The sequence below is a fragment of the Moschus berezovskii genome, chromosome 22 (assembly GCF_049115385.1).
Source record: "Moschus berezovskii isolate FMDL1 chromosome 22, NW_MosBer_1.0, whole genome shotgun sequence".
NCBI lineage: Eukaryota > Metazoa > Chordata > Mammalia > Artiodactyla > Moschidae > Moschus > Moschus berezovskii.
The window spans coordinates 6,770,203-6,796,917 of record NC_142481.1 but is presented as its reverse complement, the minus strand read 5'-3'; the positions used below and the strand labels follow the sequence as shown (position 1 = coordinate 6,796,917).

Genomic DNA, 26,715 nt, shown 5'->3' with positions numbered 1-26,715 from the left:
CTTCCCTGGTGGTTCAGTGGTTAAGAGTCCTCCTGCCAATGCTGGGGACATGGGTTTGATTCTTGGTCAGGAGACTAAGATCCCACGTGCTGTGGGGCAACTAAACCCACGCACCACAACTCCTGAGCCTCTAGAGCCCTCGAGCCACACCTACCGAAGCCCCTGCACCCTAGAACCCATGCTTTGCAAGAAAACTTAGAAGAATATCTATGGATGTGCAAAGAATTCTTAAAGGACATCCAAAATACTAAGCGTAAAAATACATAAATTAGACTTCATTAAACACTTCTGTTCATCAAAGACAGCATTAAGAATATAAAAGGGAAGCTATAAAGTGGGAAAAAATCATATCTATCTATCTATCAAGAGATCCCTGAAAGACAGGTTGAACTTATATACAAAGAATTCTTGCTAGCTGATAAACCATTGTTTTCAAAAAAGAAGTTGGGCCCCAAATGGAGTCATACCTGCTAAGCCCCATATCAGCAAACAACACTTATTACCTAACCTAATTGCAATTTCAGCCTCCCAAGGATGTGACCTTTAACCAGTCAATTTGGAATTTTCTGGTCAGCACTAGAGATGATGTTCCATATAGATCTCTATCTCCCAAGGAAAGATGAGGTAATTCATTCTTTCCTGGTCCCTGCACCCTTCTGATAGAAAAGACTTCCATTTTGTACATCTTTCTACTTGTTCAGTGAGATGTTGCCTGATTCATGAATAAGCACATATCTAATTAGATTTTTAAATCTGCTCAGTTGAATATTACTTTTTACACTGATGACAACCTAATTTTTAAATTGGGAAAAAGGACTTGTTTATATATTTTTGTAAGAGAAGAGATCCAAATGACACATGAAAAAGTGCTCAGGAGATGCCAGAGAAATGAAAATTGTAATCACAATAGATGTCCTATCACAACTGTTACAGTGGCTAAAATTTTAAAACCTAAGCATACCAAATATTGGAGGGGATGTGGAGGAACTGGAACTCTTGTACATTTCTGAGTGTGCTCAGACTGTCATGTCAGACTCTCTGTGACCCCATGGACTGTAGCCCACAAGGTTCCTCTGGCTGTGGAATTTTCCAAGCAAGAATATTGGAGTAGGTTGCCATTTCCCACTCCCAAGATCTTCCCAAACCAGGGACTGAACATGTGTCTCCTGCCTTGGCAGGTGGATTCTTGACAACTGCACCACCTGGGAAGCCACACATTTCTGGGGGGAGTGAATGTAAATAGTACAACTGCTTTGGAAGATGATGTGGCAGTTTTGTATGGCAGAAAGTGAAGAGGAACTAAAAAGACTCTTGATGAAAGTGAAAGAGGAGAGTGAAAAAGCTGGCTTAAAGCTCAACATTCAGAAAACTAAGATCATGGCATCTGGTCCCATCAGTTCATGGGAAATAGATGGGGAAACAGTGGAAACAGTGTCAGACTTTATTTTTTGGGCTCCAAAATCACTGTGGATGCTGACTGCAGCCAAGAAATTAAAAGACACTCCTTGGAAGGAAAGTTATGACCAACCTAGACAGCTTATTAAAAAGCAGAGACATTACTTTGCCAACAAAGGTTCGTCTAGTCAAGGCTATGGTTTTTCCAGTGGTCATGTATGGATGTGAGAGTTGGACTGTGAAGAAAGCTGATCACCGAAGAATTGATGCTTTTGAACTGTGGTGTTGGAGAAGACTCTTGAGAGTCCCTTGTACTGCAAGGAGATCCAACCAGTCCATCCTAAAGGAGATCAGTCCTGTGTGTTCATTGGAAGGACTGATGCTAAAGCTGAAACTGCAATACTTTGGCCACCTCATGCGAAGAGTTGACTCACTAGAAAAGACTCTGATGCTGGGAGGGATTGGGGGCAGGAGGAAAAGGGGACAACAGAGAATGAGATGGCTGGATGGCATCACCGGCTCGATGGACATGAGTTTGAGTGAACTCCAGGTGTTGGTGATGGACAGGGAGGCCTGGCGTGCTGTGATTCATGGGGTCGCAAAGAGTTGGACACGACTGAGCGACTGAACTGAACTGAACTGAAGCATAATACATCCATTCTATGACCCAGCAATTCTACTCCTAGAAATTTACTCTGGAAGAATAAAAGCAAATATCCACACAAACCCTTATATGTGACTGCTTACAGCAGCATTATTTATAATGGCCAAAATGTGTAAATAACCCAAATACTAGAAGAGAATGGATAACCAAAGTACAGTATATCCATGCAATGGAATACTAGTCCTCAACAACAAGAACAACACATGTAATGAGAATGAATTTTGAATACATGTTGAATGAAAGAAACCAGATGCAAAAGAATACATACCTTATAATTCCATTGATATGAAGCTCAGGAATAGGCAAAATTAATGTGTAGTATCAGAAGTTCCTCCTTCATCTTGTCCTGGCGAAGGGGCTTGCACAACTCAATGAAGCTATGAGGCATAGCTCAGGGCCACCCAAGATGGATGAGTCATAGTGAGGAGTTCTGACAAAACGTGATCCACTGGAGAAGGAAATGCCAACCCACTCCAGTATTCTTGCCTGGAAAACTCTGTGGACACAGAAGCCTGGTGGACTGCTGTCTGTGGGGCTGCGCAGAGTTGGAAACCTGAGCACACACAGCTGACTGACATGATTATTTTAGTTTCAAGTGTACGATAGAGTGATTTGACTTTTTCTTATGGACATATAGGTTTGGGTGTAGACACAGAGCACGTGCCCCTCTCTGTCAGTGGGAATACACAATGGTTAACTTGGGATGTGTTTGTGTGTGTTAGTTGCTCAGTTGCATCCAACTCTTTGCAACCTCACAGACTCTGTAGCTCACCAGGTTTCTCTGTCCATGGAATTTTCCAGGCAAGAATACTGGAATGGATTGCCATTCCCTTCTCCGGAGGAACTTCCCAACCCAGGGAACAAATCCTGGTCTTCTGCCTTGCAGGCAGATTCTTTACCGTTTGAGCTACAGGGAAGTCTGTATCGTGAAAGTGAAAGCCGCTCAGTTGTGTCCGACTCTTTGCGACCCCATGGACTGTATAGTCCATGGAATTCTCCAGGCCAGAACACTGAAGTGGGTAGCCTTTTCCTTCTCCATTGGATCTTCCCAACCCAGGAATCGAACCAGGGTCTCCGGCATTGCACACAGGTGGATTCTTTACTGATTGAGCTATGAGGGAAGCCTATGAGGGATGTATTTATTTTTTTATTATTTGCATCAGGCGATTTTGGAAATATCTGTGAATCTAATGCATCTTAATGCATAGGTATGACAGGCTGTGGTCCACGGGGGTGCAAAAGTGTTGGACACGACTTAATGACTAAATAACAGCAATGGTGGTTAAATAATGGAGCACAGAGGCCACAAAAAGGGGGTGGGGTGTGTAGGGAGAACATATAGACGTGGCACCAAGATGCAATAGCAGGCACTTCTTTCCAATCCGACTCCACGGGGGAGGGAGCTGGGAGTCTGGGACGGGGCAGACAGTCTCAAATCTTGAGAAGAATTTCTCACGGAAGCTCACAGTCCCGATTCTTTCCTAACAAGGACTGGGAGCCCTGTTGCCTCCTCCTCCTCTTCCTCCTCCTGAATCACTGTTTGTAACAACCCTCTCAGCTTTTTCTGAGCCCCTCAGCTGCAATCCTGGAATGACCCGAGCCCGGTTGGTGGGTGGATCCAGGCAGTGACAGGCAGAAAGCCCGGCCCACTCTTTTTCTTCTCCCTTCCTGTGCTCATGATGAAAAAAAAAAAAACCTCATCGCTCTTCCCAGAGGAAGGTCCCTGTTTACCTGACATGGCTTGGCCACTGTCCAGCCCCACCCAGGATGCCTTCCGGGTTTGAACAGCAGAATTCATAACTTCCCCACACCCCCAGTTGAGACCAGGGATTAATTCAAAGTTCCTGGAGGCATTGTCACTTCTGAATCAGGCTGGGAAATGAATCGGGGTGTGCAAGGTTGCCTGTGCCCTTGCTGGGTCCCAGCTGGGCGGTGGAGTCTGACAGTAGCTTTCTTCTAAAAAACGATCAGACACACGTATGGCTTCCTGGGATCTTTGCCAAGCACCTGGCTGGTGTGAGGCTCTGTGCCAGGTGAGCTAAAGGATCCTGAGGAATGCAAAGTGTCACTCAGGTTATGGAGACGAAGAACCAGGCTCAGAGAGGTTAGGCGGCTGCCTTGGGGTCACCCAGCTACTCAGGGCAGCGTTGGGACTCACGCCCCTCCAGGGTTCTGAGGGTCTCTTCCTCATGGGCTATTGTTGGGTCAGGCAGCCAGCAGACCCCTTGGCCATGTGTTTGCACGAAATAACCTCCCATGAGGACTTTTGATTTTTATTGAAGAAACGGCAGTGGATGACCTAGTGACTCGGGGACAGGCAGATACAGATGAGGGGATGAAGGCTAGAGGGCCCCAAGACGGAAGAAGAGGTCTTAAGCAATGGGCCCAGGAGACCGCCTTGTGTCCAGAAATGGCCCTAACTGCTTCATGAACCTTCAAGCAGTCAGCTATTTCCTGAGAGCAGCGACCACCACAGGGGCTTGCCTGGGCCTCCACACTCCCATAGTTCTGGCCAGGAGAGAGTCTCTCTTTTTCTTTCTCCCGCCCTCCCTTCTTTCTGTTCTGTTATGGGGATGAGCAAATTTACTTAGATATTTTTGGACACATGCATGAAGAGAGCTCAAGAAGAAGTTCCAGAAATGGCATGACGAGGTCTCAATAAACTGTATGTTGTTTTAATTTTATTGGTTCTTATACTAAATATGAAAACAATGTATACACTTTGAGAAGGAAAAATAAAACACTTCAGAGCATGCAGTAAAGTGCAAAAAGGGAAATTTAGATAGCACCATTAAGAGTTAGCAGTTTCTGCAATTTGTGCACAGATATTTATATATATATGGAGATACATATGGTAGATCTATATGTGGATATTGTCATTGTCGTTCACTTGATAAGTCATGTCCCAATCTTTGCGCCATGGGCTGCAGCATGCCAGGCTCCCCTATCTTTCACTATCTCATGAGTTTGTGCAAATTCATGTCCATTGAGCCCACGATGCCATCCAACCATCTCACTGGATATATATAGCAAATATGTGTGTGTGTACACATACTATAATATTGTACCTATATCAATGAACTAATCTATATTTTTCACAACAGGGTCCTATCAGATGCAGGTCTGTATTGTGCGTTTCCAGAGCAGCATCAAGTTGTGAACATTTCGCACACCAGTGAGTTTCGTTGCCCAGCGAAGTTTCTAACCATGACATTCACCTGACATGCGCTGTGGTTCCGTCTCTCTGCCACTGGTGATGCTGAGATGGGGCATCTTTGGAGCCTCTCTGATGGTCCCACAGGGTCTGCTTAACGAAGTAGAGAAGTTGGAATCCAATTTACTTGTGGGGAAGAGGCGTGGGAATTAGAACCCCGAGCTCCGCGCATGCCCCGCCCCAATCTGTATCCCATTGGCTGGTTCAGATTGGCAGATGGAGTGGTCCGTAGCCATGCGCTCCTGGGGTTCCCCACCCTCCCACCCCCGGGTCCTAGGAGCAGACTGTAGCCATTCTCCGGGAGCCTCCACCTTCAGTCCCAGCGTGACTGGCCCAAGTCCCTTGTCTGACTGTCCCTTCCAGTCAGTCCCTGAGCCCCTTCCAGCCTAGCCCGTCCCTATGGGGACTCTCACTCCCGCCTCACCTCCTTACCTGTCCGGTTTTATCCTCTAGGTCTGAGGCGGACAGTCATATAGAACGATTTGCCCTATGGAGAGAAATTAGGGAAGAAGTCAGATCTGGGATCCATCGGAAACTGTGAGTCCTGGGAAGATGAGGGGTCAGCTTCTTCTTTCCAAGCCCCCGTACTCCTAAGAGAGAGAATGAATCTGGGGGCTTACCCCTTACAATGAGTGTCTCCAACATTTGCACAGTTTAATATTTCTGAGGTCTTAAGGTCGCTAGAGAGCAATGCTGTGGGGCGGGGGAGAGGGAAAACAGACTGAGTGTTCCTGGAAAAGGTATAGGTATTACCTGGCTTGATTATTGATGATGATGAATTTCACACCTGTTTTGTGCCAGGCACTATGGTAGATCATTTATAGAAATTGTCCTGAACTCACCAAACAAATACATAAGATATATTTTGTGGCTGAAAGAACAGGAGTTTGCAGAGGTTCCTGGGCAGTCACTTGCCCAAAGTCACACAACTTCCTAAACTTTACACAACTTCAAGTCTAAACTACCTCCTTTTATGAAGTCCCTAGAGTCCTAAGATCAGAGTTGGGGTAAATTCCAGGGAGATAAGGAGAGCCAACATTCTCTGAGCACTTCCTCCATGCCAGCAGCCACCACGTAACCTGGGTGCCACTACCAGCCTCTGAACAGAGTAAGTGATTGTTATCAGCATCACCTCCACTTTGCTGTTATTGTTGCTGTTTAGTCGCTACGTGGTGTCTGACTCTTTGTGACCCCATGGACTGCAGCACGCCAGGCCCCCCTGTCCTTCACTATATCCTGGAGTTTACTCAAACTCATGTCCATCCAGTTGGTGATGTTATGCAACCACCTCATCCTCTGTCTCCCCCTTCTCCTCCTGCCCTCAATCTTCCCCAGCATCAGTGTCTTTTCCAATGAGTCGGTTCTTCGCCTCAGGTGACCAAAGTATTGGAGTTTCAGCTTCAGCATCAGTCCTATCATCACCTCCACTTTACAGGTGAGCAGATGGAGCCTCATGTCCTTGTTATTTATTTGTTTGCCCAGATGATCCCTGAATGCTCAGTTCCTGGCTGGTCCTTTCTTCATTCTGGCTCTGCCTCCCCTCTCAAGGATGTGCTGTCCCTTGAGTTCGAGTCCCTGGCCAGTGTCCCACCCTGGGCCCAATGCAATAGGTACCTACCTGGTAGAGTAATGTCTGAACAGGGCACGGATCAGGACCATAAGGAAGTGGGTGAAGCCCAGAACTGTGAATATGATGAGAAACACCAACAAGGATCCTGAGATAGTGAAACTTCTGCTGACAACGGGCCGGCGCCCTAGGAGGAGAAGATGCATGAAGGTCAAGAGCATCATTCGCTCATCCCTTCGCACGCTCACACATTTGCTCTTTGACGATTTCTCAGCACCTTCTGCTGTGTGTGAAGCACCGTTCTGGGTGCTGGGGGCTCAGCAGTGAACAAAAGAAACTTCTTGACTTGATGGAGCAGACTTTCTAGCTGGGAAGTGGGGCAGGTCAGCAATTAAGCAAAGAAACCTCCCACTTCATCACAGGTAGCAAGAAGTGCTCTGGAAAAGCATGAACCCAAGTAAGGGGAGAGAGGGCGGCAGGGCAGGGTGCGCTGGATACACAGGGCCATGAACTTGTTCCACAGGGATTCATTCACTGAGCTCCAACTGTGTGCCAGGCACCGTGTTAAAAACTGGGGACAAATGATGGTCAAAGTGCTTGCCAGCCTCTGTCCTCCTGAAGTTTCATAGTCAAGTGGGTGTCGAATGGCATGAAATGAGGCATCATTCATACACAAAAATTGTATTGTTTGAAGCTTAGTAGAGAGTGCGGAGTGACTGAAATAAATGTCTCCAGCCCCCAGTCAGTGTCCACTCACGTCATTCTGAGCCAGGCTGACGGCTTCTAGTGCCCTGTCTGATTTCCCTCGTGCAGCAACCCCATCAACTAGAACCCTCACTACCAAACTGCAGAGGGGGAAACTGGGGCTCAGAGACGTGACGCTGCTCCCGCTGTTCATGCAGAGGGGCAGCGGCAGAGCTGGGATTTGATCTCAGGTCACCGGGCTCCAGAGCTCCTGCTCTTCACAGCCCTGCATGCCTGCTCTCTCCCAAGCCTGTCCATCTCTCTCCGTAGTGTAGAAGATCAGACGTGGGGTCCCTGAATAGGTGCCTCCCCCACGTGCAGACTCCTTCCTAACCTGCTCCAGAGGCCACACCATGGGCAGCTCCCCACCTCCCCTGCACCACCTCCCCTGGTGTGTTTCCTCTCCCTCATCTCAGAGCAGCCCCGTGGATCCGTGGAGGGTAGAGGCTGTGAGGTCAGTCGGCCAGGGTTTGAATCCTGCGTCCTCTGCCCATAAGAACTGGAGCCTTGAACAAAGCACCCAAACTCTCTGTGGCTCCATTTGCTCACCCGTAGAGTGGAGGTGATGCTAATAATGGTCACTTACGCTATAGGGAGACTGGAGGGTCACCCAGGTTAGAATCACCCAGGTTAGAATGGTGGCTGCTAGTGTAAATGCTCCATCAGTCTTGGCTGATCCTGCATCCCTGGAATTCGCTCCAACTCTGACCTGAGGACTCTGGGGGCTTCATAAAGGAGGCAGTTTGGACTTGGACTTGGGAGGTTGGGGGGACTTCATCTGACTATTGTGAGCATGGCAACACACGGAAGAGGACATTTCTGACGACAGGCATCCCCCAGGCAGAGGCATAGAAGTGGGGAGATTTGGAGAGAGCGACGGGCCTCTCCTGCACTCACAAGGTGCCTGGACGTGGACTTCATCATACAAGGTCAGCTGGGTGGCGGAGTTCTCCGCGATGCACCTGTATCTGCCCATCTGGTCCCAGGTCAGACTCGGGAGGGTGATGTTCTTCTCTGAGAAGCTCAGGAGGGAGCCGTTGTGGATCCAGCGGTACTTAGATTCTGGTCTGGAATAGGAGATGCACTCCATCTCCACCTGGGAGCCGATCTCAGCAGACAGGACGCCACTGAAGTCAGTGGGACTGCTCCTGAGCAGTAGACTGTAGGGCCCATCTGCAGAGACAGGGAAGGACCCCTGGAACCATGCTTCTGACACATGGGGGTCCCGAATCCTTCCCTCAGTCCACACGAAGTCCTCCCCCAGCCCCAAGATGCCCCCACTCTGTACCCCAAGCAGACTCAGAGACCCATCCCAGCCAGGGCAGTTGAGTCAATGACAATGACAGTAACCGTAGCATCTTCTGTTGCCAAGAGGTACTACAGCCCAGCTCCCTGGCTGCCCTTCACTTCGTAATAAAATAGAAAAGTAAAAGTAGAAGCAGGCTTCACACCTACTGCACTCTGGACACTGTTTTAAACATGTCACACATTCACACACACTCACTGAATTCCCACACAACTCATGTGACCACAGCCACTCTTGATCCATTTCATGCTTAAGGATAACGAGGCTGAGAGGAAAGGTTTAGGGATTCACGAGTCCCCTGTTGACCTACGAAAGGACCAGGCAAGTATCCTAATGACGTGGGAGGAATTTCCCTGAACACTTGCAGCCCCTCTGTCTTTGGCTTTGGTTCTGAACCTCTGGCCAGTGAGCAGTGTGGGAAGGTCAGAAATGATGAGCCCTTTGTCCACAGCTCTCGGATTAGGAAATCTGAGACACTGCAAGAGTGGTTCCAGATTTAAACGTGATAACGATGCTAGACTTAGTGTGTTTCCCAGTTGAAAGAGATGAAAGAGTTGAATCAGTGTGAACAGTCCTGGAATGTTTCAAAGAATCTGAGTTTCACTGCCTTTCTAAGTTCAGTGTCTTGGATTTACAAGACTTGTTTGAGAATCTGAGCAGGTCTTAGTGGGATACCAACTTGTGCTGATGGGCAGCAGAAGACTTTAACAGAGCATCTATAAAATGCATAATTTAGTTTGAAAAGCAGACTCCTTAGGGGAGTATAATCAATCCCATCCCAGTAACAGCAAAAGTGAACACGATTTTACTAAATTTAGAACTGAATAAAATGATCAGTTTTATTCAAATGAGCTGAATTTGAAGACTCGTGAACAGTTGGGTTTTGAAAAATTAAGAAATGAAATGTCGTTTTAAGAAACGGTTGTAGGGGCTTCTCTGGTGGCTCAGTGGTAAAGAATCCACCTGGCAATGCAGGAGATGTGGGGTCCATCCCCGATCAGGGAGGATTTCACAAGCCCAAGCCCACAACTATTGAGCCTGCGTTCTAGAGCCCGGGAGCTGCAACCACTGATGCCCACCCACCCTAGAGCTCGTGCTCAGCAACAGGAGGAGCTACCAGAGCAAATAGCAACCCCAGCTCGATGCAACTGCAGAGAAGCCTGCACCAAGCGGTGAAGGCCCAGCACAGCCAGAAACAAATCAATAAAGTGATGTTTGAAACAATTGGTTGTAAGCAGTCCCCTCATGACACAAGAGGCAGGTGTCACAAATCCACACTATTTCTAATCTGAGAGGTAGGGATTAGGGCCCCCATTTTAAACCGAGTGGAGACCAGGGTTCTGAGGCCCAAGGGTTAAATAGTCAAACCTGGGATTGGAACCCAGGGCAGCTGTCTGCAAGGCGGCTCATGCCGCTCCCTCCAGTTCTGCTGGTCTTGTTGCTCTGCCGTGGGAAAACCCTGAGCCCCATCCTCGGCTTCACTCTCACGACCCCAGAACACTCACAGGCCACTGTCACGTAGACGAGGTCACTTTTCTGGATGAGCTCTGGGAGAATTTCTACCCCGCACTGAAGCGGCGAGTCGAAGCGGCCGAACATTCGGATGACGAGGGTCTTGTTGTCCGGGGAGAGGGTCATCCGGTAATTGCTGGACACCGCTGCATAATTCACATACCACTGGATGTGGCTGTCATTGGTGTAGCAAGTGGCAGCCACCGCATCCTCGCCATCTACGACGGAGGTGGTGTTGACTGAGATTTGCGGGATTTCCAACTCTGGGTGAAGCAGGGAGGAGAAGGTTAGGGGTTGGATCTGTCTCCCCCATGCTCTGCTACTCTCCAATGGGGGTTTCAGGGTATGTTGGGGGAGAAGCCCAGAATTATAAGATGGGGTCTAGGATCCTGGCAAGAGAGCATCCCTAGGGCTGAGGGGCAGAGAAGCAGGGATGAGGACGAGGCAGTCGAGAAGGGGGTTCTCTACTGACCTGTCTTCCAATACTCTGGACCATCTCTATGGCTCCATTACAATAACTGTGAGTTCTTACTATTGTCCAGCGGTCTGATGGTTGCTTCTGAACCCCCAAACCAGGACACCCCCATCAAAGGAAGTGCAGATAGAACTCAAAGTGAGAGATGGTGTTTCCTCTCCATAACAATTCCTCCCATTAACTGTTCCAATTCTCTACAAATTTCTTCCTCTAACCTTAAGGCAGATCACAGCGATGGATAATACTGCCATTTTACAGATGAGAAAACTGAGGCTCAAAAGGTGACATGGTATATAAAGAGTCAGAGGTGAACTAAATCCTTCCAGCCTTCAAAATCCACACTGTCCTGCCCTAGCCCTGTGGGGCACAAAGAGCTCACTGGAGTAGAAAGAATTCCAAGATGGCCCCATGATCTCCACTCCATGGTATAACCCCTCTGTAACCCCATCCCCTCAATGTGAGTGGAGCTCCTGACTTTGTTGTAGCCTATTGACTATGGCTAAGGTGATGGGCTGTCTGTCAATCCCATCACTAGCTTTGTGGTATTAGACTCCTCTCCAGATAGAGAGATTTTTGTTGGCCTTGAAAAGGCAAATAGCCAGGATGTGAAATCCCGTAGATAGAGTCACACATGAGAACACCACCCTGGCCAACACTCTGTGAGTCTCAGCGCTGGAAATGGCTGAGCCACATCAGAAATTCTGACTCACAGAAGTGGGTGTTCTTTTAAGCTACTAAGTTTGAGGCTATTTGTCCCACTTGTCACACAGCAGGAGATAAGTAATACACTGAGAGGGAACCTGGAGCCCTTGAAAGTAGTGAGGGTCCAATTTCTGGGGAGAAGCTGGGCTACCATCCACCAAGGCTCCCAGTGTCGTCTGGAGGTGGGTGGAGACAGGACAGTGTGAGCTTTCAGGGACATCACTCCCTAAACCTCCAGTCCAACTCAGCTGCAGTTGGGTGGTGGGGCAGCTGCCAACTCACCTAGAATCTCGAGCCAGCCAGTGGCTTTCTGGGTGTCACTGATGGTGTCAACCCTCACTGTGTAGTTCCCCGTGTCATTTAACTGTGACCTCCTGATCCTCAGGGTACCTCTAATGGATACACTTTCCCGGCCGCTGTACATGGGCCCATCCCGCCTGGAATGAGATGTGGCGTTGTAGCTGATAATCAGATTTTCCTCAGTGTCATTTGCACCCCGATGCCAGCTGTATTCCTGAACATCTTCAGGGACATTCTCGATGGCCAGTGAGCTTGAATATCTTTCCACTCCGATGAGTGAATCCGGGGCGATGTAGATTTGGCTGGAGGCCTGGCGGATCCCGCAGGCCAGCAGACTGGCTGAGGAAGACAAACGGAAAAAACACTCACACATACGTATATGCACACAGGGTGACACCGCAGATCGTGATCCACAGAGACCTTGGAAAGTGGGTCCAAGGCTTCTAGCTCCTGCAGGGCTTGGCCGTCTGTTCCCCGGCTCTCCATCCCCTCAGCCCCTGCCCTGGTCCGTTCTTTTATCGTCCTGTTCCAGGCTGGCCTCCTCCCTGGATACTCAGCCTCCAGCGCATCCTCACAGGTCAGTTTTGTGGATCCTTACGAAGCCCCACAGGTGACCCTGCTCTCCCTCTGCTCACGTATCTTCCACGGCTCCCCAGTGCCCTCACACTCTTAGCGAACTGGCCTCCAGGACCCAACGCAGGCTCTGGGTGAGTCACGTCTACCCTGCTCACCACCTTCATCCATTCCACTCACTCATCAGAAGACGCAGCATCCAGGCTGCGTGTCCCAGTCGTGCACACACATCTCTCTTGACCCACTTCCCTTTCTTCTGGCTTGGGTTTCTGCACATGCGCTTCCCATTTCTAGATCCCTGGCACCCTAGCTCTGTCCTCCCCATGTCCATCTTCTTTGTTGACTCACTTCTGTGTCCCCAGATCCCGGAGGTCAGGGTGGAACCCAGCAGGAGGGCTCAGAATGGTTACCTGGGTGGATTTAACTCACCCAAGAGGATTTACACTGTCTTTGATTTACCGTGTAGCTTCAGTGGCACAGACCCCAGTGTGGGTGTGTATCTTTTATCTTGGCAGGCGTCTGCTGCTCTGGGAATCTCCTCCATGGAGGAGGCAAAGATAGCGAAGACCCCCTCCCCTAGAGCTCCAGGTGTGGACCCTAGAGGTTTTGAAGGACAGTGTACGTGGCCACTAGGGAAACGTGAGAGTGGTCAGGATGAGGAGGAAGCAGAGTGTTTTGGGGGAAAGTGAGGGATTGGGAAGGGTCCTGCCAGAGAGGTGGTGGGGGGGATCAGGGCAGAGGAGGTGAACCCAGAGGAAGTGATTGCTGGGATTTGTGCACTGGTATTTAATTTCATCATGCTTTGTGGCGGGTAGAGATGAATGCTGTGTGTGTGTGTGTGTGTGTTTGTCTTGGGCAAGCCGTGCCCAAGTGTGTGAGTTCATGAAAGTTCTCCTGGGTCACTTCCTTCTCCCCCTGTCCTCCCCCATCATGGTAGCCCAACTCTCTTACCCACAAGGGCTAGTTTTCTCCAGAGTCTGCACCTGGGTCTGGAAAGGTCCATGAGTCACTCCGGTCCTCCTGCTAGAGGGATCTCTCCAGGGACCTGGCCGCTTCCTGTCCCCTTTAATAGACCTGCGTCATCTCAGGCCCTGAACTGTGGTCTCCACCCCCTTCCTGCTCGGAGATGGACTCTGAGCCACATGGTGGGAGGGGCTGGGGAAGAGACACTCTTCTGAGTGGGTGATTATCTTTAGGACTTGATACCCACAAGGAAGTACCTTGGACACTGGCAATTTAGAATATCAATGACCATTATGTGGAATTTTTGATATCTCAACCTAATTTTCTTAAAACAGAATTGGACCACCTGTGATCAAAAAGAGAACAAACAGCATCACTCATCACCTAATTGTACAAGGGTTCAGTCACTACCTGCTGCAGTCTCCCACGGACAGTGCACCCTGAGAGGAGTTCAGGATGAGGTACTCTGTGCTTTGGATAATCAGGGCCCAAGATGCATAGCTCAGGAAGAATTTCAATGATCCCAGACTTCAGCATCAGTCATACTCAAAAAAGCACTAAAATCATTAACTTGGCATATCTGTTCTTTGTGATGAGCAGTGATCAGTTACCAAGATGTGTGCTTGATGACACATTTTCCCCAGCCCCCAAATGCAAAAACACACTGGCTCCTCCCCTTCCTCTTTGGAGCAGTTCCTCTGAGCTGTCACCCAGGCTACAGTCCTCAGGAAGACCCTGAATAAAACTTAGATGCTCTGTGTTTTGCTTGAAGTGGACACCCTTTAATAGAGTCAGCCTAACTTATCACCCTGGTTCTGCCAACTCATCAGTTAGTTCATATGCTTATAAGTGAAGGCTTGTCGTTGACTCCACCATTGGGTGAAAGCCACTAATTGGGAAAAGGCTGAAAAGTCTCTAGGATTACTATGAGGAGGCCAGCCTGCCAATTTAATATGTGGTCAGGCTTGGGCAATCACTGGGCCACTTCATGTGATTCCTAGGGTTTTTCCAAAGCCTGTTGATTGGACAAAATTCAGGCTTGCATGCAAAAATCTGATGAACCTGTTTATTGATAGGGCCCACATGGGGTCTCACTGATAAGATGGCTCGTTATGTCAACCTCCCAAACAAAGAATAAACCACAGTGATCCGTCAGACTGACCAAATTGCCCAAATGTCATCCCATTAGCTCACTGGCGCCTATCGTCTTCAAACTGTGAGACCACCAGATTCCAGACCTCCGGCTATGTGACCATCCCTTCAGAGAATTTCTCCCTCTAATAAACTTCCCTTTTCTTACCTGGCTGCCCGACTTGGTCCCTTTGTCTCTGCACTTGCCTTACATTTATGACTATCACAGTCAGCTTCAGCTTATTTTAAAGGATATTCTGATCTTCCTGGTTGATTCCAACCAGGTAGCTTTTAGCTCTATGTTTGCTAATGGGCTGAACCGGGACCTCTCTTTCTCATAAAAAGGACCAGGATGGGGTGGTAAGTGCTGTTGAAGATTTAGCTAACCTGGAAGAACAGCTCTCTCACTCTCTAGAGGAATTCCCTAAAAGGAAGACCCCCCAAATTCTTCATCTTTAACTCCAGCCATTGAAGACCCCTCAGTGAAAGCAAGACCCTCCTTGTTTCTGCTCTTATTGCAAAAAAAAAAAAAAAACAACAACACACCAAACCCAGGACATTGGAAAGGAAAGGATTGTCATAAATTAAAGGTCTTAAGTTGCCTTTTCCCTCCCAATTCTCAATGATGGAGCTCTGAGGAGCTATAGGGCCTCTTCCCCCTTTCTTCCTCTTCACTGGTTTGAGAAACACTTCTCTAGATTGGGAGTAAATCTGTCTGGTCCTAATTCACGCCATAGACACACGTTTGGTGCTCAACCCAGTACCATAAAAGAGCCCCTGCCTTGAGTACTAAAATCATCCAAACAGTGGGGATCTCCAGTGAACCCCAAGAGATTCTTGCCTCTGAACCTGTCCCTCTGTTTAGACCTTGGAGGTGCTCACCCTTTTCTCCTTAGTTCCTTCACCCTTATGTATTCATCGGGTTGGGACTCCTTAAAGAAGTATCATGCTGTCCTATCTTTCTTCCAAAGGGGAAAATAATTGTAGAATTTGACAGCAGCCAAGCAAGTGAATTAAATGACCCGTTGACATCTTTTTTCCATCTCTGACAAAGCTAAAGCTGAACCTGGAAACACTGATCAATTATCTCTACGGAATCAACTACCCTCCTTATGGGTAAAATCTCCAACTGATAAGTCACAGTACACCTCCCACTGAAATCCAGTGAACTTCCCTGGTAGTCCAGTGGTTAAGACTTTACCTTCCAATGCAGGAGATGCAGGTTTAATTCCCAGTCAGGAAGCTGGAATCCCACATGCCTCGACAGTCAAAAAAATAAACCATGAAATGGAAGCAATGTTGTAACAAATTCATTAAAGACTTTTAGGGCCTCCCTGGAGGCTCAGGGGTAAAGAATCCACCTGCCAATGTAGGAGACACTGGTTCGATCCCTGATCTGGGGAGATTCCACATGCTGGGGAGCAACTAAGCACAAGAGCCACAAGTACTGAGCCTGTGTTCTGCAACAAGAGAAGGCCGCTCAGTAAGAAGCCAGTGCCCCACAGAAGCCCTCACTCACCACAACTGGAGAAAAGCCCATGCAGCAGTGAAGACCCAGCACAGCCAAATAAATAAATAAAGTTTAAAAATATATAAAGACTTTAAAAATTCAAATAGATCTCTCAAAATCGCTTTTCGGAATTAATATCCTATAAGTAAGAAGATCTTCAGTGCTTCCCAGGTGGCACGTTCAATCCCTAGGTTGGGAAGATCCCCAGGAGGAGGGCATGGCATCCCACTCCAGTATTCTTGCCTGGAGAATCCCTTGGACACAGGAGCCTGGCGGGCTATGGCACATAGAGTCGCAGAGAGTTGGACACGACTCAAGAACCTTGGCACGCATGCACAAGAAGTCCTTCAAGGCTTAAAGACCATCTTAGAAGATTACAAGGCTCAAAGCCCTTGTACCAGTACCTGTTAACACTACCATTTTGGCACTAAGGGTGAAGGTCTGTCCCGGGTCTTCAAGGGATAAACAGAATTGCTGAACTTTGTGTTATTCCTAATGCTCATATGTTGTGGGCGTCCCTTCCAACCATAAGTAAATTCTTTACTGTAATTGATTTATGAGTATAATCTTTAGTGGGCTTTCCTGGTGGCTCAGCTAGAAGTGGTTTCATTCAGAGCCCAATTCCAGTTCACTGCAGGAGTTAAGGGGCTTCCCAGGTGGCACTAATGGTAAACAACCCGCCTGCTGATGCAGGAGATACAAGAGATGCAGGTTTGATCCCTAGGTCTGGAAGACCCCCTGGAGGAGGAAAGGGCAACCCACTCCAGTACTCTTGACAGAAGAATCCCATGGACAGAGGAGCCGGGTAGGCTATAGTCCAGGGGGTCCCAAAGAGTCAGACATGACTGAAGCTGGACAGCATGCACGCATGCAAGAATCTAAGAATTTAAAGCAATGAGGCCCTCAGGAGGCCCCTTCCACTTGGGAGGTGCCTACAGGTCCATTCTAAAGGAGATCAATCCTGGGTATTCATTGGAAGGACTGATGCTAAAGCTGAAACTGCAATACTTTGGCCACCTCATGTGACGAGTTGACTCACTGGAAAAGACTCTGATGCTAGGAAAGGTTGGGGGCGGGAGGAGAAGGGGACGACAGAGAATGAGATGGCTGGGATGGCATCACCGACTCTGTGGACATGAGTTTGAGTGAACTCCGGGAGCTGGTGATGGACAGGGAGGCCTGGCATGCTGTGATTCATGGGGTCGCGGAGAGTCGGACACAACTGAGCGACTGAACTAACAGGTTTGGAATTCATTCCAGCCTCCAGAGACTTGCTCTCTTGCCCCAAGCAGACCTGGAGCTGGACTGATTCATTCCGTCCTGGATTCCCTATAAACTTGGAGCATCTTGTTTGAACCCTAGTCAGGAGTCTGAGGTTTCCTACCTCATCAGACTCTGAATCAGAGACATCTGATGATACTGGGGAAATGATTCCCTCCAGAAAGACCTACTAATACTGCTACTGAGTCCAAGCTCGCTCTGCTCACAAGGCTTCTGAGGCAAGAGATACAGTTTTATTCAGAAAGCCTGCTGACCAAGAGGATAGCAGATTTAAGTGTAAAAATAACCCTCTTATCAGGGTCTGGATGCCGGGATCTTTTATAGATCAGAGACTGGGGCAGGGGGAGGTGAGGAGACAAAGTAAAAAGGTCATTAATCTTGCAAATATCTCCTAGAATGGCAAGCCTCAGGCAGGGGATGTGTTAATTTCTTCCTTCCTGTAGCCATCCTTAAGTGGACAGAGTCCTGAACGAGGGCTCTTTAGTTTTAACAATCAGGCAGAGGGGCAGGTTCTCTGAGGCAGGCCATTATGTATGATCATAATAATGAAAGTAACGAAAAGCAAGTCAAAGAGACAGTCCCAACCAGGAATCAGAATTCACTTTTCCCTGCAACAATATTGGATGTGGCTCCCCTTAGCCAGTCCCAGAGCTCACCTGGGGACAGGCGGCAGCCAGGGAAGCTGTCTCGTAGATAGAGTCCTTAATCTCTTTCTAGAGCTCAGCTTTGTTCTTTCTTATCGGAAGAGCAAAACGTCACAGCCCCTCCCGGGCAAATTTCTACCGGGTGCAGTCAGCATGTGTGTGTGCTAAGTCACTACAATCGTGTCCAACTCTTTGCAGCCCCATGGACTGTAGCCCACCAGGCTTCTCTGTCCATGGGATTCTTCAGGCAAGAATATTGGAGTGGGTTGCCATGCCCTTCTCCAGGGGATCCTCCCAATCCAGGGATTGAATCTGGGTCTCCTGCATTGAAGACAGATTCTTTACTGATTGAGCCACGAATATTAATAAATTTCCATCCCCACCTATTTATTAGGCCTGGAGAGCACCAGGAATATTAACCTGGGCCCTTTGTGCAACTGCAAACAGGTGGAGCCCTAATAACTTCCAGCCGCTGTCCTCCTAGACTGGCTAGGCAAAGCCCCATCACCCCAAGTACATTGGACTGGCAGGGGGAGCCTTGGAGTTGTGAAACTCGGCCACCCTGATCTTGGTCAACATGGCAACCCACTCCAATATTCTTGCCTGGGAAATGCCATGGACAGAGGAGCCTCATGGGCTCTAGTCCATGGGGTCACAGTGAAGGAGGAAACAGAACAGGCTACATCTTGGGCCAGACTGTGGACTTTGAGCTATACGCCCAGTATCTATGGAAACGACACACCAACTGGAAAAACAGGCCCCCGGAAGGAAGAGCCCCAGGGCTGTCTGTCCCCTAAAAGAATACCCTAATTATCTGTATAACCGAATAGAATCATACATTCTATTATGCTTATTGGGGTATGACCACAGGCCTACTGATAATCGTCCACTGTTAACTACCTAGGCTTAAGACATATGAATCAAGGGTTAACTTTGATTGTATCTTGCTTTTCCTTTGTTCAGACTAGTTTCAGAGAATTTGGGCAGGTGGGTTTGGGCACGTACACTTAGGGTATATAAGGTTTTCACTAAACTGGTCGGGGTCCTTGGCTAAGAGGAGACTCTGCCTTGGGCCCGCAGGTGTAATAAACTGCACTCCACTATCTGCATTGTCCTTCTGAGTGAGCTTGTTTCTGAAATGTGTGGACATTGTGACCCCAGGGACTGTAGCCCGCCAGGCTCCTCTGTCCATGGGATTCTCCAGGCAAGATACTGGAGTGGGTTGCCATTTCCTTCTCCAGGGGATCTTCCCAACCCAGGAATTGAACCTGGATCTCCTGCATTGCCTGCAGATTCTTTACCTACTGAGCTATGAGGGAAGCCCCTGGTACACAGAGCAGGTTCCAAAGGACAGGATGCGGGGAGGCAGCCAGGAGAAGGGGCAGCAGGTCCCGGCTTTCCGAGTGCCTTGGGTTGTTCATTGCCCTCTTTGGACTGCAGCATCTGTCTGAAAAATGGGTAAATGAGCACCATCTCCCAAGACTGCCAAGCTGCAATGAGAGAGGGTCTGAGGTTCCTCTTCTGCGTGCACGCACACACACACACACACTTCTGTCAGGACTTCCTCTTGCTCACAGGGCTATTGGTTCCTTGAAAGAGGGAACCTAGACAGACATCAGACAATCCCAGAAAAGAGCTTGGCCCTTCCCATTCCCTCTACTGTGCCCACTTGATGAAAACAATTGACTCCTTGGAAAAGACCCTGATGCTGGGAAAGATTGAGGGCAGGAGGAGAAGGGGACGACAGAGAATGAGATGGTTGGATAGCATCACCGACTCGATAGCCATGAGTTTGAGCAAACTCAAAGAGATGGTGAAGGACAGGGAAGCCTGGCATGCTACAGTCCATGGGGTGCAAAATCAGACACGACTGCGTGACTAACAGTTTCATGGTCACTTTAGCTTTCTTTTACAAATGAGAGGCAGGGGACGTGGGACAGTGTCTCTGGGAAAGGCCCGCAGGGTCTTACTCAATGTCAGCTCCACGCCTGGAAGAACTGGGGACCTCTAGGGTCTGGACTAGGTCCCAATCACTGGGTTCTCAGTTCCAGCACTGTTGACTTTGGGGCTGGATGATTCCTTTCGCAGAAGTAGGGGCTGGGGGTGGAGTATAGCCTGTTAAGAAGCTTCCCTGGCTTCTGCCCACACCCATCAGATGCCAGTTTCACCCAATATCCAAATGTCTCCTGGCGTTTGGGGGCAGGGGTAAGAACCACTGGTCTGGACAACAGGGTGACCCTCCCTGGCCAGGGCAGCAGGACCCAGCCATCCAGACATCTACCACATCCCCCCACCGCCACCACCCACCCACCCCCGTCCCCAGCTCCACCCCACATGCCTCTGAGGTCTGCAGACCCCCCCTGGTGCACCCATGACAGGTCAGGAGGAGCCTCCATCAAGGTCCAGAGGGCTGGAGGGTAATAAGCCACATTCCTCCTCTCCGCTGCACTGCTGGATGGATGAGCCCTAGATGGGGATCAGGACAGGGGCCCCTGCTTGTCAGCTCCTCTCTGGGCAGGTCTCCGGGGTCTCTGGGCCCAGGGGTGTCCTGTCCGCTGTGTGTGGAGGGGGAGGAGCTCGGGCTCTGAAGTTCCTCTTCTGTGAACAGTTTCTTGCTCCTCCCCAGCTTCCCTTGGGTCCCCGCAGCCCCACCTCCCTCTCCCTTCCCTTCTCTTTTCACACACGGGACGCCCAGACAGCCTCCGGCTCAGACATGCTGCTGCTGCTGCTGCCGCTGCTGTGGGCAGGTGAGTGGATGGCGGGGCGGGGGTCGGCGGGGCCAGGGGGCTCGGCTGATCCTCGATTCCCCCCAGGGTGCCTAACTCAGGATCCGAAATACTGGCTGAAAGCACCGTGGTCCGTGTCGGTGCAGGAGGGCTTGTGTGTCCGCGTGCCCTGCTCTGCCCACTATCCCAGGGGCTTCCCCAGTGGTTCTACCCCTGTTCACGGCTTCTGGTTCCGGGAAGGGGCCGATATATTCGTGGATGCCCCCGTGGCCACAAACAAATTAGATCGTGAAGTTCAGGAGGAGACCCAGGGCCGATTCCACCTCCTCGGGGACCCCAGGGACAACAACTGCTCCCTGGAGATCAGAGATGCCAGGAAGACCGACAGAGGTTCCTACTTTTTTCGTGTGGAAAGAGGAAATATGAGATGGAATTACATGTCTGAACGGTTCGTCTTGAATGTGACAGGTAAGCAGTGGATCTAGGAGAGGCCACAATGGGGGGCATGGGGGTCCCAGGGCAGGGCTGGGATGTGGGCTCCTCCTGGGAGGCATTGAGGGTAAAGCAGGTGGGGGCTCAGAGGGAGGGGCTGGACTGAAGCCTGAAGCTTCTCTGGGGGGGGGCCACACCTCAAAGCCTCCTCCCTATCCCCCATCTGCCCCCTCCTCGCACCAGCCCTCACCCACCAGCCCCACATCCGCAGCCCGGGGGCCCTGGAGCCCGGCCACCCCGGGAACCTGACCTGCTCCGTGCCCTGGGCCTGTGAGCAGGCCACGCCCCCCATCTTCTCCTGGACGTCAGCTGCCCCCAGCTCCCTGGGCCCCAGGACCCCCTTCTCGTCATTGCTCACCCTCACCCCACGGCCCCAGGACCACGGCACCAGGCTCACCTGCCAGGTGAAGTTCCCCAGAAGTGGGGCGGTGGTGGAGCGGACCATCCTGCTCAATGTCACCTGTGAGTGGGGGGTGAGGACGCCCGGGGGGCCTGAGGGTATGCAGGCAGGGGGAGCTGGGGTGGGGATGCGAGGTGCCCTTGTCCTGGAGGCCCGGCTGAGGAGGGGGCTGGAGGGACGTAAGGCCTGTCCCTCCTGGATTCTGCAGATCTGGGTGGGGGTGGGGAGGGGATGACTTCACTTCTGTCACTCCGGTCCTCCCGCTGAGGAAGGAAGTCCTCTCTTCCAGGCCCAGGTGCTCCACAGAGCCCCGTGACCAGGGACTTCCAGGGAAACAGCACAGGTAGGAAGGAGGCCCCTCCCGGCCTGTCAGGAGTGAGGCTGCTTCCGGCTCAGGGCTGGTCTGGTCTCTGCTGGTCCCTGCCTCACTCCGGACCCACCCCAGTGACCAGAGCCCCCTAGTGGGTGAACCCAGTGGTCCCTGACCCTCCTCAGCCCCATGGTTGCTGTGCCCAGCTGTCCCCACCTCCCCTCACTCCCCTGGGATTTGTCCACTTCCTCCTCCACTCCCCAAGAGCAGGGCGACATCCACAGGGCAGAGCCCACCCCTCAAAGCACCTCGTGGTGACTCACGACCTTACCTCTCCAGCTCTGCTGTTTATTTTTTCCCAATAGCTTGTAACTTATGCATGTTTTGATGGATCGTACATTTTGAAAGCCTTTTCACCAAGGCCATATATGGTGAAACATTTTGATCTTTGCCTGTACCAGATGAAAACTGGCATCTCTATATAACATTGCTTATTTAAACGCAGTATTTTTATGGAGGAAGAATCAGATAAAATCGACCGTTTTAGCCAGTTTAAAATAGACAATAGTTGGCTTCGAGAACATTCAGGAAGTTGTACAAGTCTCAGCACTCCCTAAATCCATCCGTCTCAGAATTTCATCATCCCAGAGGGAAGCCTGGTGCCCACGAAGTACTCACTCATCACATTGTCCCTTCCAGCCCTGGGCAAACACTGACCTGCTGTCCATGTCTATGGATCTGCCTATGGGGACGTTTCATACAAGTGGAATGGCTCCTTTCGCCTAAAAAGCACATTTTCCAGGATCACTCATTAAGTGTGTATCAGTATCAATTTCTTTTCATCTGAATAATATCTCATTGCATGGATGGACCAGCTTCTGTTTATCTGTTTAGCAGTGGTTGGACATCTGCGTTGTTTCTACTCTGGGGCTGTTACAATGCTGCTATGAATGTTGCTATACTTTTTTTTTTGATCATTGACTGCAGTTTTCTCGGGCATATACCTCGGAGTGAGATTTCTGGGTCAAATGGTAGATTCTATATTTAAATTTCTGAGGAAATGTCAGCTGTTTTCCACACTGACAGGACCATTTTACGTTCCCACCATCAATATATATGGGTTCCAATTTCTCCAGATCCTTGTTGCTGTTGTTATTTTCCTTTAAAACTGCAAAAGAAATTTGGGTGTGAAGAAATATCTCATCATGATTTCAGTTATGTTTATGGAGTGAGTAATGATGTCATTCCTTTTTAAAAACAAAATTATTGGTCATTTGGAGAAATTTTTTTATCCATTGCTCCATTTTATAAATTGCAATGTTTGTCTCTTTGTTGTTGAATTGAAAAAATGTTGTCTTTTTTTGTTGATTTTTTTTAATATAGGCTGGGTACTACATACATATCAAATCTATGATGTGCAAATATTTTCTCCCATTAAATGGGTTGGCTTTTCACTTTCTCAGTAGTGTCAATTGATAAGCAGAATTTTTCGTTTTCATGAAGTCCAACTCATGCATTTTCCACCCCCACCCCCCATTCCACTGCTGGAAGGTGAGGACATGGGGTTGGGGTGAGGCCCAGGCACATGGGGTCTGGCATCCAGTGAGTCAAGAAGGCCTGGAGTCCTCATGGGAGACGAAGGACACAAGATGAGGTCCAGCTGGTGAATTTGTCCTGGTCCCACCTTCCTGCAGGGCAGTCAGGGTGTGTGGCAAGGTGGTGCTGAAATCGCTAGGTGGCATCTTGGGGGGGCTCCAATGAGCTCTGGTTCTTTATGACTCAGCACAGAAATAATTCATCGAGAGGCAAAGTCACAGATAAGAAGTGATTTATTAGAACAGGATGCTGAGGAGGCTTACAAGCCGATTTTCCAGAGGGTGCCATGCCCTGACATCTCAGTGGTTAAGAAAGGAAAGGAAAGGAAAAAGAAAGGAAATTAATAAAGAAAGGAAAGGTGGAAACAGGGAGAAGATCACCTCTTTCTTCATTTTTGAGTAGACGTCACAATTCCCTCACGAGCTCCCCTTCCACATCATGCTGGGGAGTCTGCTTGTCCCCACATGGTCAAGCTGGGGCTGCCATGGCATCATGGAAAATTCACGCCTCAGTACAGTGAGGGTCTTTCACTTCGCAGCGTCCTCTCTCTGTAAATTATTGTTTTTGTGTGTGCAGACAGGCTGTCCTAGGGCCCATTAACTCACTGAGCTCGCCGGGCAGGCCGTGGGGTCCTCATGCCACAGTTGTTTCATTGTTTGGGGCCACGCCTCATACCGCAGCTGCTTGGTTTTGTTGCTAAGCAAGACTGCTCTCTTGAGTGACCATTAACTTGCAGGGTCTTTCATACCTTTTTCTTTACCTACAATCCCCTAGTGGGATTAACGATTTAATTACCTACTTTGTCCCTTTACTCTGTCCCCGCCAGTCCTGGTGGCCTTCTGGGAAGCGGCTGTCAAGATCCCACTCCTCTTCCTCTGCCTTCTGGCCCTCCTGTGAGCACTACCCTGGGAGAGGGGAGGGGTGGGCAGGGCAGGGCGCAGGGGGCTGCAGCCTTGAACCAGCACCACCGGGGGTGGGGCAGGGCCAGCTGGAGGCTGATGGGAAGGGGGAGGTTGGGGTTGGCAATGCTTAGGGTTCCCCTGGGGTATGGGCTGTTCTCTGTCCATTCTCCGTCAAGGTTGTAGGTACCTTCTATGCTCTGGAGGGTCTGTGGGGCCAACTGATGTCTTCCACCTGTCACCCCTCCTGCCCCTGAACAAGGAATGAGGGATGGGTGAGTCCGCTGCCCAGTTGCACCCTGTTCTGGCCAGAGTGAAAGAGCCTGGTCTCTTCTCTCAGCGTGACGTCCTGCAGGAGGAAGACAGCCAGGCTGGCAGGGGGCACCTCAGACGCAACCGCCATCCCAGGTTAACCCTTCAGGTGAGTGATGCAGGCATCTCACTGCCTGACATCACACTGCATACCTCCCCCAGGATGGCCTTTGGGATTGCCTGGCTCAGCGTGGCCAGAGTAGAACTGCCATCTTCCTCCCCAAAGTCACTTATCTGTTGGCTCCCTGTCACACTGATGACAAGGCAGCCTCTAAGACCAGATGTTGGGGAGGGGATGGGCTTTCCCCCCTTTCAGCACCCCCTTCCCTCCTCTGGGATCCAACAATTCACTAAGTGCTGTCCATTCTTCCTCCTAAGCACAGCTCATCTTGAAGTCCGTCTCCTCCCCGTCCTGACCCTGGTCCTTCCAGCAGCCTCATCTCTTCCTTGAGTCACTGAGCCCAGGCACCTCCTGCTTCCTCTCGCTGGGAGACAAAGCTCTCTGGTCAGAGGACTCACCAGAGACGGGTCCCGTCCACTTCCCACACAGCCGGAGCAACTCTGTTTCCTCCCCACGCAGGGGACGGTGGGGCCCACACCGCAGGCTGGATTCGAAGCCCTCGTGGGCCCTCCCTGTTGACTCTCCACACAGATTACCCCCTGTTTGCATCTCCCAACATCTCCACACCCAGCCTGGTCAGAATCTGTGACTCTGACGCTCTGTATGTTCAGTCCCTGCTCCTGAAACGCCATTTCCTCCCCATCCTTGCCTCTCTGAGTCCCGAGCAACCTTCAGGCTCAGTCTCCAACATCACTGTGTGTGTGTTTGTGTGCACTTCATTGTCTGGTTTTGGTTGGAAGAGCGACATGCGTTTAATTACAGAGTATTCATAAAGTACTACTGCACATCTACTCTAAGCCATCTACTTGTAGGTGCCCAGCAGGCATCAGTGAATACAACATCCAAATTCTGTGACATTGGGACTTCCCTGGTGGTTCAGTGGCTAAGACTGCCCTCCCAATGCAGGTCAGCTGGGTTCCATCTGGGTCAGGGAACTAGATCCCACATGCTGAAACTAAGAGTTCATATGCTGCAACTAGAGATCCTGCATGGGGCAACTAAGACAGCTAAATTTTAAAAAGTAAATAAATATATATTTTTTTACAAAATCTGTCATCAAGCATAGGGCACAGATTCGTGGTTGCCTAGGGGAAAGGGTGGCGGGGCAGGGATGGACTGGGATTTTGTGGTTAGCAGATGCAAGCTGTGATATATAGAATGGATAAACAGCAAGACCCTCATTCTAGTGCATAGCACAGGGAATTATCAACATCCTGTGATAAACTATTATGGAAAAGAATAAATATGTATGTATAACTGCTAGGTAGTTAGAATAGGAAAAAGGAGTCCGGAATGGCGGTGACTAAAAGACAAGGAAAGGAAAAGCCCGTGAAAATAGAACAAAGGAAGGTCCGTGGACCAGAGTGAGGACCTCAGGTAGAACAAACAGCACCCCTGGCTAGCTCAATTTACATATGCAGGCCCAGGGGGAGAAAAAACATATAAAAAGAGGAGCCAAAATGCCTAGGGCGGGCGGGGGGTGGTTCTCTCACCTGCACACGCGTATGTGAGCGTGCTCTCTCTCTCTTGCTCGCTCTTCTTCTCTTCGCGTCTTTTGGGTCGGCAAGCCCTCACGCCTCGAGGATGTATTTTCTTTTATTTTCTAAATAAAGCTGAGCTGTAACACAGAGCTGTAACACTGATCTGCCTGAGAGCTGAGACATGGTCTGTCTGAGGGCTTTAACGTCCGTCACTTCAAATTTTTGTGGTGACGAGACAGAACCGAGGTAATTACACACTCCCCTGACATAACTGAATCACTTTGCTGGACAGCAGAAATTAACACAACATTTTGTAAATTGCAAATCGACTATGGGGTGGCGTGGCATGCATGCTCCATCGTTTCCAACACTTTTGTGACCCCCATGGACTGTAGCC

General features: G+C 49.7%; 2 protein-coding genes across 36 annotated transcripts; one reads left to right on the top strand and one right to left on the bottom strand.

The window, feature by feature from the left end:
• Positions 1–4,751: 4,751 nt before the first annotated feature.
• Positions 4,752–13,455, bottom strand: CEACAM18 (CEA cell adhesion molecule 18). Of its 2 annotated transcripts, none has more exons than XM_055411464.2 (7): positions 13,404–13,455; positions 11,862–12,218; positions 10,396–10,665; positions 8,482–8,757; positions 6,892–7,027; positions 5,706–5,760; positions 4,752–5,366 (listed from the first exon to the last, which is right to left on the bottom strand). In XM_055411464.2, exons 1-6 carry the CDS (start codon positions 13,453–13,455, stop codon positions 5,742–5,744), a joined length of 1,110 nt encoding a protein of 369 aa, XP_055267439.1. In that variant the 3' UTR covers positions 4,752–5,366; positions 5,706–5,741. The 2 variants fall into 2 exon arrangements, with proteins under 2 accessions (XP_055267439.1, XP_055267438.1); XM_055411463.2 differs by having other exon boundaries at positions 4,752–5,363.
• Positions 13,456–20,460: 7,005 nt separating this feature from the next.
• On the top strand, positions 20,461–26,467 carry LOC148774316 (myeloid cell surface antigen CD33-like). 34 transcript variants are annotated; one of them, XM_088829914.1, is made up of 8 exons: positions 20,560–20,728; positions 20,795–21,175; positions 21,344–21,661; positions 21,889–21,942; positions 22,542–22,724; positions 24,332–24,398; positions 24,745–24,825; positions 25,095–26,467. In XM_088829914.1, exons 1-7 carry the CDS (start codon positions 20,695–20,697, stop codon positions 24,815–24,817), a joined length of 1,110 nt encoding a protein of 369 aa, XP_088686040.1. In that variant the 5' UTR covers positions 20,560–20,694; the 3' UTR covers positions 24,818–24,825; positions 25,095–26,467. The 34 variants fall into 34 exon arrangements, 25 of the variants coding, with proteins under 25 accessions (XP_088686058.1, XP_088686045.1, XP_088686055.1 ...); XM_088829913.1 differs by having other exon boundaries at positions 20,562–20,728; positions 25,100–26,467; XR_016035754.1 differs by having other exon boundaries at positions 20,563–20,728; positions 24,667–24,825; positions 25,100–26,467.
• Positions 26,468–26,715: the final 248 nt, after the last annotated feature.